The sequence below is a fragment of the Desmodus rotundus genome, chromosome 2 (genome assembly GCF_022682495.2).
Source record: "Desmodus rotundus isolate HL8 chromosome 2, HLdesRot8A.1, whole genome shotgun sequence".
Lineage (NCBI taxonomy): Eukaryota > Metazoa > Chordata > Mammalia > Chiroptera > Phyllostomidae > Desmodus > Desmodus rotundus.
Window position 1 is genome coordinate 177316711 of NC_071388.1, and position 15438 is coordinate 177332148.

General features: G+C 40.7%; 2 protein-coding genes across 11 annotated transcripts in view; one reads left to right on the plus strand and one right to left on the minus strand.

Moving 5' to 3' along the window:
- The window catches only part of SLC39A10 (solute carrier family 39 member 10), a 120281-nt gene extending 111080 nt beyond the window's left edge, over positions 1–9201 (plus strand). For all 5 annotated transcript variants that reach the window (XM_053918892.2, XM_053918891.2, XM_053918890.2 and 2 more), the window contains 2 exons: positions 417–607; positions 6467–9201. In XM_053918892.2, the coding sequence (XP_053774867.1) occupies positions 417–607; positions 6467–6625 (350 nt within the window). In that variant the 3' untranslated portion in view covers positions 6626–9201. The remainder of the gene's footprint in view (positions 1–416; positions 608–6466) is intronic.
- Positions 9202–9217: 16 nt separating this feature from the next.
- DNAH7 (dynein axonemal heavy chain 7) overlaps positions 9218–15438 on the minus strand; it is a 222195-nt gene continuing 215974 nt past the window's right edge. For all 6 annotated transcript variants that reach the window (XM_045198088.3, XM_045198089.2, XM_053918888.2 and 3 more), the window contains 2 exons: positions 11823–11926; positions 9218–9634 (listed from right to left, as the gene is read on the minus strand). In XM_045198088.3, coding sequence (XP_045054023.2) covers positions 9428–9634; positions 11823–11926 — 311 coding nt within the window. In that variant the 3' untranslated portion in view covers positions 9218–9427. The remainder of the gene's footprint in view (positions 9635–11822; positions 11927–15438) is intronic.

A 15438-nucleotide genomic window follows, 5' to 3' on the forward strand; every position in this document is an offset into this window, starting at 1 on the left:
TTTTTTTCCCATTTATAAAAATTTTACATTTCATGTTACACAGTAAAATTGACCTCGCTTTTTGACGACGGTTTTTTTCATTTTAAGACGCACAGAGATTGGTATAGCCCCAGGACCGTCAGGACACAGGGCAGTTCCATCCTCCTAACAGACTGCGTCGTGCTCTTCGTTACAGCTGTGGCCCTCTCACCCCTGCGCCCGGGTGACCATTGAGTATTCTCCGTCACTGTGGTTTTATCTCCGTTAGGCCATCACAGCCGTCACATAAATGCAATCATGCCAGCATCACGCCTTTGAGATTCACCCAAATTTTAACATGTATAAAGGTTTAATTCCATAAGTAAAAACAAATTTTCGTAAGGTTCCAGTTACTAAAGGTTATCTTATGTAACACTCACATCATGTCTTAACTGCAGGTGATTTTGCAGTTCTTCTCAAAGCAGGCATGACCGTAAAGCAAGCGATCGTGTACAACCTGCTCTCGGCCATGATGGCGTACGTGGGCATGCTCATCGGCACGGCGGTGGGCCAGTACGCCAACAACATCACCCTCTGGATCTTCGCCGTCACTGCCGGCATGTTCCTCTACGTGGCGCTGGTGGACATGGTGAGGCAGCTGACGTCGTTGCGCTGCACCTTTAAATAGACTACAACTTCCGGAAGTGGAAGGAGTCTTTGGTTGGGGTTTGAAAGACTAATTTTTAAAAATATATATATATAACCCATTTTGAAGACATGTGATATCCTAAATAATCTGTTAGGGAAAGATATTTAAGTAGAAAGATTCCTTTGAAAACCAGTTGAGATCCTGAAGATTTTTGACCAAATGATGTTAGTATTCAAAGTAATCATCAGTGATTACTTTGAATATATTTAGAGATATAATTACAGGATTATTAACACTGCTTTGAAGACTTTGTAATTAGACAATGGAAATGTTTTGTTATTGTTTAAAAAATGAATTGCTTGAGCTTGCCTTATGGCAAACAAGAAGGAAGTCAGTCTTCCGCAGAAAATTATATTCCAAGGAATGCTAAATTTCCCTTATTTCTAACTTTAGTTTAAAGTTACTAAATCTACCATATGGTCTCACTTACATGTGGAATCTAAATTAAACAAAACAACAACAGACTCACAGAAGCAGAGTCCAAAGGGATGGTTACTGAAAGGGAGGGCATGGGGGGTCCAGTGAAAAAGGTGAAGGGGATACAGTCAGCAATGTTGTGGGAAGTTTGCACAGTGACAGATGACACTAGAATTAGTGGGGTAATACATTGTAAAGTATAAAAGGGTCAAATCACTCGTACACCTGAAACTAATGTAATATTACATACCAATTACACTTGAAGTTTTAAAAAATGTGTAGAAAAAAGTAAAGTCAAACACTAACAATTAGACTTATTTTAATATTACTTTAATATCCTAAATATGTTAGGCAGTATATTTGCCAAACTAGTAATTTGTTTATCTTCTGTTTTTAATAGATGTTATGTTCAATAGATCTGGTAGGATCTATTGGATAGCCTCATTTCAAACACATATATCCTAAATTTTTATAAATGAATTTTTTAAAGGATTTTATTTATTTCTCTTTTAGAGAGAGGGGAAGGGAGGGAGAAAGAGAGGAAGAGAAACATCCATGGGAGAGAGAAACATCGATTGGTTGCCTCTCACACACGCTGTAACCAGGACCAAATCCACAACCTAGGCCAGTGCCCTGACCGGGAGTCAAACTGGCGACCTTTCACTTTGCAGAATGACACCCAACCAACCGAGCCACACCAGTTAGTGCTATATCCTACATTTTTAGTTACAGAATTAATGCCTGTTTGTTATAGAAAGTCTAGAAAATAGGAACAAAAAAATTAAAATTACTTATATTCTGTATCTGGAGGTAGTCATCCCCCCCCCCCTTTTCATTACTATATATTTTATTTTTTATTTTTCAATGTCAGTTTACTGGCAGTATTATTTTGTGTCAGCCTCAGGTGTACGGCATAGTGGGTAGACAGTCATATGTTTTACCTACTGTCCCTCTCTCTTCGTGGACCTCTAACACCTCATTTCCTAACCCCATGCTCAGCTGATAGCTTTGCTTCCTACTCCACTCCATGGAGAAAACTGAAGCCTTCAAGACAACCTCCCCCAAGTTCCCGTCACCATTTCTACTTAATCTCCCTGCACCTGTGCCTGCTCACTTTCCTGCCACTGTGGAGAAATGTCTGTGTTCCCAGCCAAGGCCCGCTCCTCTAGACAGACCTTCCCCTAGAACTTACCCCTCGCGCTAACTCCCTTAAAGTGCCCCCTCTCCTTCCTGCGTCATTCCTTTTTCCCTGTCTGCTGGACCATTCCTTTCAGCATATAGACCTTCTTTAAAAAAGGGGGGTGGGGGGCCGGGATGGACCTTTCTTAACTCCAGTTTCTGTTTTAGCTATCATCCTGTTCTCTTCCCTCTGAGAGCAAATCACTGTTTCTTGTTTTTCAATTCTCTCTCTCTCGAGTCTGGCCTCATCAGGTTTTCTCCCTGGCTGCTTTGCCAGATGGCTTTTGTCAGGCTGACCAGCCACTACTGCAGTCCCCGCTGGGCTCCTTTTCCTGCCCTGACCTCAGCGTTCGGCAGCCGATCGTCTCTTCTCTTTGAAAGGCTTTGTCAGGTGGTTTCTGTGCTGCCGCCATCTCTTAGCTCCTGCCTTTCTGGCCTTTCTTTCTCAGTTGTTTCTCCTGCATCCTCCTCCTCTCCCTGACCTCTAAATGTTGGTGAAAACCCTCTATCTCATCTCATGGTATATTTATTAGCTGATGATTCCTGTTTATTTTTTTATAAGTGTCTTTTTGGAAAGATTTTATTTTCAGGGAGAGGAGAGAAACATTAATGTATGAGGGAAGCATGGATTGGTTGCCTCTCATACGCCCCCTACCAGGGACCTGGCCCACAACCCAGGCACGTGCCCTGACTGGGAACCGAACCCGTGACCTTCTGGTTCGCACACACTCAATCCAGTGAGCCACGCCAGCCAAGGCGATAATTCCTTTTATATTTTTAGCCCAGGCCTTCTCTTCACCTGCAGATTAGTCTAGCCACCTGCTTACCTGAACATCTCAAAGGCATCACAAATTCAGTATGTTCAGAACCAGCTGTTGTTATTTGCCAGCCCCACTCCTGGCAGCAGCACCTCTTACAGAAGTCTCCATCTCATAGAACTCGGTTCTTCCAGTTGCTTAGATGAAAACCCGGAGCATCTTTGACTCCCCACATCTGGTTTGTCATTGAGGCCTGAGGGCTCCATCCCCTAACCACCTCCACTCCCCTCCATCTCCCTTGTTCAGCCCATCATCTTTCTCTTTTTAGCTCTTTTCCCTGCTTTTGTCCTCGCCCATCCACCACATTCTAGATCAACACACCAGCCAGAGCTATCTTTTATAGTGATCCTTTAAGGATTAGACCATGTCACTTGTGTGCTTCAAACCCCTTAAGTGGTTTTCCCATCTTATTCAGAAAAAAGCACCAAAGCCCTTGTTTTCCATCCTCCTTGAGCATTCCAATCCCCTCCTGCTGCCCTGCCTCCAGTTTTCCTAATTGCACCTCATCTCCTCCCCCTCTCCCCAGAAGCACCCTCTGCCTCTTGCCCATCTCTCCATGTGGAACAGATGGCCTGCAGACACTCTCCTGGCTACCTCTTCACATCTCGTGAAGCATCCTAACTAAAATTTCCGTCTCTACCACCACGTTTCACATCCTTTCCCTACTTTACTGTTTTCTCCCATTGTATTGGCATCACAGTCTATTAGTAACATTAAACATTTTGCTTATTTACTGAGTTAATTTTGTGCCCCCTAGGATGTCAGTTCTGGAAGCGCAGGCATTTTTGTCATATTTCACTTACTGTCGAATAAAGAATGAATGAGCTAATTCTCATACTAGGAAGCTAAAGTTGTAAAAAGAATGAGAGAGTTGTTACAGACAGGTTCTATAGTCTAATGAAGAAGAAAAGTAGCCATTAATTACAGTTTTTTGATACATGTTACAATAGAGTGGTACACCGTGCTTGTGGAACTACAAAGAAAGGTTGGTTTAAAATCTTGGGAAATAAAATTAAGGAAGTTTTTCTGGAATAGGAAATCTGAGCCAAGTCTTAAAGAATGTGGAAGAGTATATGAGAAGGAAGAGGAAAGAGCGTATGAAAAACAATAATAAATAGCGTCATTCTTTGACTAGTGAGTCTACTCTTGGGGCTGTATTCTGAGGAAATAACCTAAAATTCCTACTGCTAATAAAGTAAGCAAGCAAACAAATCAAAAATAAATAAAGTGTTCTTTGCAGTAGTATTTATAGTGTCTCAATTTTATTGAAAATACCTATCTAAATGTCCATGAAAAGGGGGACAAATTATTCACATATATTTTAGGATTTTAATGACACTGAAATTATGTATTTTCTAATTTTAAGTGGAAAAAATGGTTCAAAGGGTTCTATCCACGTGGTCATCAGGTAGACGTTGGCCAGACGGTGACGTCACCCAGCACACCGCGCTAAAAGGGTCAGAGTTTACCCTGTAAATTTGGGAGAGCCATTAAAAGGTTTAAGCAACAATGGCATGCTCACACTCTTGTTTTAGGGTGACGACTGGATGCATAGAGGAAGTTTGTATTGATTTGTAGTCGTTTGATAAGACAGCAATAGTGCCAGCAGTTCAGTTTGAGGAGCCCGCAGGACATCCGGAGGGAGGCATCTGGTTTCCGGCGGCCGTGGGTTAACAGCTGCTCACTAACCTGTGTGAAGCATGTCTACACCTTAACAAGTGTGGCCACGTGCCTGGCTGGCGCCTGGCTGTGGCCGTGACAAACAACGTGGGCGTCGGCATTCAGGGTAGAGTTGGCACAGGGAAGGCACAGTCCCTGTTCTACCTGCAGTGTACACATGTCAGAGAAGATACTTCTGACAAACGTCCTGTGAAGGAATGTCAGAATTAAAAGTTCTTCTAACAATAAAACTTGGGGAAAATAGAGAGAAAAGATGTAATAAAATAGTCCTCTTACTAGAGTCATATGGAGGAAATTGCCAGTTTCAGTCTTAATCCAGGGGTTGGCGAACTTTTCGGAGAGGGTTAGAAACTAAATACTTAGGTGCTGTGGATAACCTAGTCTCCGTCACAAGTATTCGGCGGTACCATGTGTAGGCTTTCTGTTGCAGCTACTCAGCACTGTTGGACAAGAACCATAGCCTCCGTGAGCTGATCACACACTACTGCCACAGACCTGTAAGCCGAACAGGCGACCAGCATGACGCAGGTCTTAAATTGGACCCTCAGGAGATTGTCAAATAGCGCTGTCAGTCAGCACGGTAGTCGGATTAATTGTACTCATTATTTAAATAATGGTGTTTCTTCTTAGGCAGGTGTTACTTACTTAACACTACATTTCTGCTCCCTAAACCTCAAAACACCAAGATATTGTAAGGAGTAAAGCTTAGCAATTAAGAGAGTAGCATAACTGCCATCTTCCATACTCATTGTGGAAACAACAGACAGGAAAGTGAATGTGAAAACTGGAAGCAGCAATTCTTTCCCAGTTTTGATTACGTTTGGGTAGAAAGAATGTAGGTTTTATTAATGTACAAGTATTTCTGCTTCTACAGATCTAATTGACTTAAAGATTTCCATGATATAGTTTGACCTACGGATTATTCTTAAATGTAATAGTATATGTGTGTGCTGTAGAAGTTGAACTATAAACGTTTCAATGTACTGTTGCTTTAAAGATATTGGGGACTTTCTAATATTTAAAGTTGTGTCACTATTAAGAGAATAGAGTGTTCAGGGCATGCAGTGTGCGTGACTTGGTGGCAGTTACGCTGGCTGATGCACTATTTTCTGTGTTGTTGTTGGAAGGACAACAATGCTACTTAAGGGCATAGAAATGCCAATTTTGAATTGTCTGTAAATGTCTATCCCTGCTGTCACGTGCAGGTGGAAATGAGAATTTTAAATGGAAAGGGGTAAAGAAATGATACAGTTTTAAATTAGATATCCCCAAAGGGGATCTTACTTTCTCAGTGAGCTTAAGTTAGATGGTAAGTGTGGGATTTGTGGTCTTCTTTTCTGAGAGTTGTATTGGTAATAATTGGTGGTCCTACACTTTAGTATAAAGTAAATGTCAGAATTGATAAGGTCGGTGGACAGTAAGTAACTTTTAAAAATGACTAACATATATCACGTGCATTTGTCGGAGAATGAAGAGGGAACAGAGTTCGTATTTACTTAGTACGTAGCCAGAGCATAAAATTTCTCTCTCAGTGCCTGACTGAAATCTAAAATATGGTACGGTTAGCACTGTGTTCAATAAAATAATTATTTTATTTGTACTATACTTTCGTCATTACTGTTCTTAAGTAGGAAAAGGGGGGGTGGAATTTGAGCAGAATACTGTATGGAATTGCTCGTAAATACCCGTGTGGCTTTTTCCCCAGCTTCCAGAAATGCTGCATGGTGACGGTGACAATGAAGAGCACGGCGTTTGGCCAGTGGGGCAGTTCATTCTGCAGAATTTAGGGCTGCTGTTCGGGTTCGCCGTCATGCTGGTGATTGCCCTCTATGAAGACAAAATTGTGTTTGACTTCCAGTTCTGACCATTCCCGGCGGCGGTCACTATTGATTACGAGAATTACTGTGCAGCTTTGCATCTGTTCCTCGTACTGTATGCGCATCGCTCAAAGAAGAGTCAGTGGCTTGCACTACTTACCAGTTCCGTAGATTCGAGCCTGCCCCCAAGACTGGTGCTCAGTACTGCTTTCCCTGTGTGAAGGGGGCTTTTTAAAAAAATGTAAAGCTTGTGATATAGAAAGGAGAAAATGGGATTCCATGAAACAATGTTGGTATAGACTTTGGAAAACAAGAATCATATTAAACACTAACGTAGTCTCTTTATTAGTAGAAACTTCTGTGGCTATGCAGAAATAGAAATTGAACCAAAAAAATCACTTAAACTTCAAAAATATTTTAAATGGACTTTGGCAGACTTTTCTTTGTGCTAAAAATGACTTGTAGTGTCCTTTAATTCAGCTACATATATACGTATGGTAATAGGGATCAACTTGATGACTTTGAAAATGAGTAAAGTAGATTATAGGACCTAGAGGGAAAGCTCAGGCTGCATTAGAGTATGAATTTAGCATTGGGAAAAGCCCTTATTCTTGAATCTAGAGTTACTATTTTTGTATATATTTGCATAGTGTTTAAACTTGCAGCCTAAACTACTGAAATTTGTGATTGTATGTTTGTGTGAGCTTCAGTTAATGAAAGATTCATAATGGTTCTTTTTATAATATTATACTTGGTGTTTGGGGTTTTTTTAAATTTTTGTTTTGTTTTGGGGTTTTTTGGTGGGGATAGGAGGTTGGAGCATGTGGGAAAATGGTTCTTTTGTTACTAAAAATGTAATCGTCTAGAAGATTTCAGAGAAGTGAAGAACCCAAACGTGGTCTAAATATTCAATTTTCCTACTTTAACAATACTAACTAGTTACTTGGGAAATTCAAGTTCCAAACGTGCTTATCGCTTTGCCAGCTGGCCCTGGACCACACTGTGGCTGGCAGTGAGCCCAAGGGGCCGTGTCCGTGATCTGTGCGTGGAGCGAGCAGACGGTCATGCGGTGATCTCCACTGACACTGTGGCTGTCGTAGTACCAAGTGACTTGGAAGGTGTATTTAACTAACTCAGCCGAAATCACTTGATCATTTTGTGCCAAGATATGCTGTTAGTGCCTAACAGGGATTAGTCTCCTTTTTAGGTGCCCTGTTCTCCTACCATAATTGTGATTGATTTGTGAGAAGTGCAAGCCATGTTTATTCTGAATTTTGACCTAATAATTTGTAGCCTAGTCCGATGCATGTAGCTTTCTGTTTACACTTTGTGCCACATGGTCTTCATTTATGCAGGTAAACTGTATTTCAACTGTGCAGGCAGCTTTCTTTTAATCTGCTTGGCTACCAGTATAGCTGCTTTAAAAATCTTATTGTTCAGATATTGAAGAGCCAAACTCTTTCCATTCCATTGTCATGTTTTCATTTAGTCCTCTTCCTTTCCCAAGTTTCTTTCGTCTTACTCCATAACTTTAGAACAAAAAACGAAACTTTGAGATCAGCACATGCATCCAAGTGTTAATGGCCAGTGTTTCTTCTTTATGCTGTAAGCAAGGGAGTTTAGGTCTTCTTTCTTAATTTATGCCTGAATTTGGAAAATTATTTCTGGCTTTCTCCATGGTCTCCTGTAACAAGTAGGAGTTTTATACGTGGAGCATTTTCACCATTGGGCACTGAATTAGGACAGCCCTCATCTCATTGCTTGGCCTTCAAGCAACCGAGCTACATGGTGCTGGCGTTTTATTTAGTACTGCCAAACTCACGTGAGTCAAGGGTCTTTCTTTCTGAACCAAGATATATTTATAGTTCATTTTTGAGTTTTGTATTCAGAGCGGATTCTGCATTCCATGATTATTAAATCTGCTTAATTTTAAAACTTTTATGAAAAGCAACAGCTGAAATATACTCCCAGTCTTAAACTCCTGATTTAAAGTGAATAGGTTATGCTGAAATATATATAGTTTTAGATTTTCTCAAAAATAGTATTATCTTTATTTGCTGGATCTTTTTAACTTTTTAAGAAGGCTGTACCAGTTGCTGCTAGTGTTTTGTTAGGGTTCCACCAGTATTTAGTTTTCACATCATTCTAGTGTATGATTTCAAGTCTTACTAGACAATCTGAATTCCACTACATTTCTGTTTGGCTCCAACATTCCAGTAGCTTGACCAGTCCACTTTAACACGTGTTTGTTGGAGTTTGTTACTGTTACTTGTACAATGCTGTCACTGTGTGACATCCATATGAAATTTGGTGTATATCACATTGCATTCAATCAGCTGTGATTATGCTTAGAAATACTATAGTAACTAGATGCAGTGTGAATTTTCTCCATTAACAATAAGTCAGTGGCTTAAATGTGATTATGGTCCTGCAAGGTGATACTTGCTAAAATAGCTAAACTTTTTTGTTGTTGTTGTTATAACTGAATCATTTTTTAAAAAATTTATAAAGCTGGAAATGATCAAATGCTGTTTTTTTCATTGTCAACAGTGGTGTGTCATTTTATGTATGTTCCTAATGCTTATGGAACTCTCCCAAAATAAAGTTATTAAAGAAGAACGAATATACCAGTGTGTTTCCTTTAGTCTAATCTTTATTTCAGGACGTTCCCTTACACTGAATGAAGTGTGAATCCTTTCAAACACAGGCTGCATCTGCACATTAATAAACTCATAAGTAAGTATAACTTGAGTCAAATCGATTTAAACTAAATGAACTTTAAAAAATTAAATCTATTTTCTATTTAATCATGTAAGAAGAAATAGGAACAGGGAAATGGTGTCTTCCAATTACGAGTTAAGCTGACACAACAGTGCCACGCCCCGTCCAATCCAGTGCTCCTTGGGCTGGTCGGAGGGGAGAGTCATGGCGATCACAAAGTTCGTAGAGTGGCCCGTGGTGGACAACGTTCCTCTCCGCTCGCTCGTCTTATACAACGGAGCGACGTAACTTGGTCGTTCTGGTATATCTAGCCTCTTACAGGGCTTTAGCCACATCTGGAAGAAAGAGCGTAAAACTTCTCTAAGTCAAAGCTGTTGTATTTGAACATTCAGGCAGTATTGTTGAAGTTGGTTATATCTGCAAATTTCTGTGGCCAAATAGTTTTAATTTTTGTCAGCAGTACTGCCATCAAAACATTTTTTAGAGCTCTCCAACTATCTTCAGAACAAGTTTAGAAACTAAATGATTTCAAAAAAGTTATTTTCACCCACTCTGTCAAAAAGCATATTAACTGTCCGTCACCTCTCCACCATACTTACCTGGGGAAGACTTTGGTGCTTACGAACAAGTCAAATGTACTTTGAAAGGAGAAGACTGCCACCATTGATACTCAAAATCATGTTGCGTAATTAGTTAAAGGCCAACCCCAAAATATTCTGAAAGGATTTTTATCAATGATGGTAGAATTAGATCACCTCATTTTAGGTGAATATTTTAAAGTTCCTATTACATATATCATACATATCCAGTATACCCACATTATTTTTATAGAGTCAGCCAAGTTCCTAGAATGGTAAGCATTATTGAACCTCACCAATCCCAAAAATCGGATTTAGGGGCAAGGTGATCTCTGAATAGAATATGAGTAAAGAACAAACTATCATCATAAAGATGAAATAATGGTTTTAGAATTTAATTGAATTCATTCTTTCTGTCATCACAATAGCTGCAATCCTTTGAGGTGGTAGGACTTGGGAGACCCACTCTTCAGAGTTCTAGGTTTCATAGGTTAAAATACTTGCTGCCTAGAAGTCACTGGGTCTCTCACTGTAGAGACCCAGTGACTTCTAGGCGGCAAGTGAACAAGCTAGTAAGGATGCTCGTGTTTCCCCTCTAGTTGTGGAATCCAGATTATTATAAGGGAGGGGTGTATCATACAACATTTTCAGACACAGCTGAGTATAAGGACTTAGAGCACTGGAGTTGGATGTATTTCATTTTCATCCAAGAGTAGGTTTTTCTTACTAAGTGACTTACTTATTCAGGAGAATCATCCACATATAAATTCCTTCCATTTACTGCAACTTCCTAAAAGTGTCCATGTGAAAGGAAAAAAATTCAGTACCAATCAACTCCTGAAATTGCACATTTGTCCTTGTGACTTTCAATTTGGGTCTCGTCTTTGAAACTCTCTGCCCACAGTATCTTAGCTGATTTCTTATCATTGGCTGTCAGCAGGTCCCCTGACCTGTTGGAGATGCTCTGAAGGATTTTTGCCTGTCTGAGCTGTTCCCAGTGCCCCACAAACAATTCAGGTAAATTTACACCCTCAATTTTACCACCATCCCAGACTGTCCAATTGTGGGGACAATCTGTGTAGCCATTTTCTCATGGTACAGTAACAGATGGAAGCTTAATATTTGCATAGTTTGGTCTGCCCATGCTGAAGATAGGTGCTTAGAGAACGTAACTTTTTATGTGGGTGGTATTCATATAGTAATCTAACCTGTAAATTTCACATTTTTAGGTCTTTTATGTAAGAAAATTACATGATAAAACTGTGTGTGTGTGTGTGTCCATGTATGCAGCTGATCCTCACTACTCCTGGGTTGTGTGTGTGCAGAGTTGCTGAGCATTACAGCGTATTTGTGATCCTTCGGTCAGTACTCTGCATTTTCATCGTCATTTGCAAGCATCCTCCGAGAGCAAAAACTGTGAGTCACCAGCAAGCACATTCCCAGCTGAGGCTGAACCTGTGACATCTGACTTTTTGTTTTATCTCTCATAACTAAACAAGTATCCTTTTGACAATTTATTCAATGCCAAGTTTAAAACATTTTAGTGGTTCTTTGTTGGTGGTGACTTCTCTGTTTAAAATGGGCCCATGTACAGTGCTGAGGGGCTCCCTAGTGTTCCTAAGTGCATGAAGGCTGTGATGCGCCTGATGGAGAAAATACTGTAAGCTTCGTTAAGGCCTGAGTTGCAGGGCTGGTGTCCATGAGTTCAATGTTATGGGTCATAAGTAAAGTGCCTTTAAACAGAAACACAAATGAAACAAGGTCATGTATTGATCAGTTAACACAACTGTGAGCTTTTCTAGGAGCAATGTTTCAGCATTCACTAATTCAAAGTTGGCAGCAACTCTATGAAACATAATTACCCTGAATAACAAGATTTGACTGTATATACGTGTGTGTGTGTAAAATAACCCCCCATCTATATAGATCCTTAGAAAATACTAACCACAGGCATTGTATCATAAAGAATTTTGGGATGTGATTCGGCAAGTCTCTTTATCTTTCTATTCCAGGAAGCTCCATCCAGAAATAATCCATGAATGAAAACACCTAAATATAAAAGAAGCAGGTTAATGCAACCCTTTAAATATCCAAATTGAGTTCTGAATCCGAACTTCCTACGGATGAATACTATACGGGTTGTACGAGGTCAGCAGCCTAAGGCTTATTCTAAAAGGAAATGCAGTCTTCTGAGTGTTTTGTCTTAACACCCATATTTCAAGAATATCTGTACTTTTCTAAGTCAATTAATTCAGTAGTATAATTAAATGTGGAAGACAAAAGAGGAATTTAAATTAGCCTGTGGGAAGTTACCAGTGTGTATGAACAGGACTAGATTTATATTTTTAATTGGACAATATAATGTCAGAGACGATGAAATCTGCAACGAAAGTTACTCGTGCAATTGTAGAGACCCAGTGGCTTCTAGGCAGCAAGTGAACAAATACCCTCTGCAGATCTCTAATGTTCTGCGAGTTAAACTCCTCCTCCCTTCCAGGATTTACTCTCACTCCAAGGACAGACACGGGGGGAACTCCCTCTAGAACAGCATGTCAGGCCAACAGCCGAAGAACACAACCGAGGAAGTAATGAAACCCGGTCACTTTCTCTGGCTGTCCGAATGTGAAAAGCCTCATGATTTGAACATAGGCATCTGCACTTGCCAACGTTCATTGTATATTTGCACAGGTGTTACATGAAGCAATGTGGAACTGAGACCTAAATTTTACTTTATTTGCCGTGTGACCTTGAGCAATTCGTTTAACTTTAGACTCGCTTTGTCACGTGGAGAACAGCTGGGAAACGTCTGTGACGCAGGAAGGCCTGCTTCGTGTACCTTGCACAGTTGTTAGATCATGTCGGCTAATGCTGGTGAAAAGCACGCTGTGAAGTAGTACCTGAAAATCCACTTTGGCTGCCCAATAGGACTTTTGGCAATGATGATAACACTCCACATCTGTGCTCTCCAGTCTGGTAACCACTGGCTATTAAACACCTGACACACGGCTAGTGTGACCAAGGGATGGGATTTTTAGTTTTATTTAATTTCAATTATACAGTCATGCACCACTTAAGGACGGGAAAACACTCCGAGAAATGTGTGATTAGGCAATTGTGTTGTTAAGCAGTTTCATCGCTCTGCAAACATCACAGATGCACTTATAAAAACCCAGATGGTGGAGCCAACTACACACCTAAGCTGTATGGTGTAGCCTTAGGCTACAAGCCTGTCTGTGTAAAACGATGCAAGATTAAGTCAAGCACAGGAGAAAATGACGCGATCTACAGACGTGGCAAACACGAGATGCAAGAGGCTGCTGCCAGTGTAACGCAGCAAACTGTGTCACAGCAAACCTTGTAAGTAGAAGGAGTACATTCTAAAATAATGACAAAAAGGATCGTAAATACGTGAGCGAGTACCAGTCGTTTATTGCCCAGCATTGCGTGCTGTGCGTGCTGCGCTGTACTTTTACACGGCTGACGGCGCGGGTTTGTTTAGCCCAGCTTCACCGCAAACGCGTAACTGCGCTAAGATGTCGTGACAGCTGTGACGTCACTAGGCCATAGGAAATTTTCAGCTTCGTTATAATTTTATGGGACTTCTGGGACCATCGTCCTGTGAGCGTTGTATCATTGACCTAAACGTTGTTACAGGGTGCCTGACTGTAGTTCACTGTAAAAAACCACAGGCAGATAATTCAATGATGGATGGGCTGGGGTGGGGGGAGGGGCACTTACCCTTTCCCTTTTCTAGGGTTTAACTGATGGAAGGAAGAGTTGGAATAAAATGTTTTATTAATTAGCAAAGCACTTGTCCAATAACTTCGCAAATATTACTCTAGTAAAGCTGAATGGCAAAATTGGGTCTTGGGTCTGGGGCAATTCAGGGTCTTGGGTGTCTTGGGTCTTGGGGCAATTCAGGGAGTAGGCCCGCCTTAGGGAGAGCTAGGTCTGCAGTCACATCCCAGGAGCTACCTTCCCGGCCTGGCCACACTAACAGGTGGGACTAGGAGAAACAGAGGAGCCTCTGCAGACACATCAGCGGAGCCACTTAGTACCCTGACCTGGCTGGCAGGTGTTCATAGCCCAGTAAATCTCTGGCACTAACCAATCAGATCATCTGTCCCTCACATGGTAAAGAAAGCTAACGTCACATGCAATAAACAGAAGAGTTCATTGCAACACTGAAGAGAAGTGGCAGTAGGAATGAACACTCCCTCAACCAGTAAGTTCGATAGGAAATGTGACAGCGATCTTCACATGCGTTTTTATTTCTCATGGTTAATAAGGGTCTTCTGGAAACACAAGCTATAAAGCCACAGCTAGATGTTAACTGGCTCCAGGTTCACAGCCGCTCCAACTCTGAGTCACACCTTTGCCATCTGTGAGATGTGGTCAGCACAAAGTATCAGCTGCAGTTTCTCCAAGTAAAGTATCAGCTGCAGCTCCTCCCCTCAGGGCCCCATGAAAAAGCTGCTCCTTCAAAAAAGGCAGCTGCTCCAAACTGTTCCATGGAATCTTATTTTCTTTCTGGTAATTAGCCAAGTAGGAAGGAAAAAACTAGAATGACAAAATGGTTAAGTTGTGAATATCCGTGTTTATTGGTGAAAATGTGTGTATGTGTATGTGTATACAAAACAATAAATCCATGATTTAGTGAATATGAGCTGTATAGATCAAACCGGGGCTGATACTTTGGGATTTAGTAAAATAGTTTATTTAACTGATGGTTACTCTTTATTGTGCAATCTTGGAACACTAAATGGTCTTTACCGATCTTGAAGTAAGTTGTGCTTTATTCCTGCTCCATTATTTTCAAGATAATTTTATCTTTTAATAAATTCAAATCTTTTTAAAATATATTTTGTTGATTATGCCATTACAGTTGTCCCACTCCCCCCTTTATTCCCCTCCACCCTGCACCTCCACTTCCACCCGCATTCCCCCACCTTAGTTCATGCCCATGGGTCGTACATATTAGTTCTTTGGCTTCTCCATTTCTTAAACTATTCTTACCTCACCCGGTCTATTTTGTACCTACCACTTACACTTCTTATTCCCTGTACCTTTTTCCTCATTCCTACCCTCCCTGCTGATAACCCTCCAGGTGATCTCCATTTGTGTGATTCTATTCTTGTTCTAGTTGTTTGCTTAGCTTGTTTTTGTTTTTATATTTGTTTGGCCCAGTTTTTGATAGTTGTGAGTTTGTTGTCATTTTACTGTTTATATTTTTTATTTCTTTTTCTTATGACTCCCTTTAACAGTTCATCAATAAGGGCTTGGTGATAATGAACTCCTTTAACTTTACCTTATCTGGAAAGCACTTTATCTGCCCTCCCATTCTAAACAATAGCTTTGCTGGATACAGTAATCTTGGGTGTAGGTCCTTGCCTTTGGTGACTTGAATACTTCTTGCCAGTCCCTTCTTGCCTGTCAGGTTTCTTTTGAGAAATCAGCTGACAGTCTTATGGGAACTCCTTTGTAGGTAACTGTCTCCTTTTCTCTTGCTGCTTTTAAGATTCTCTCCTTATCTTTAATCTTGGGTAATGTAATTATGATAT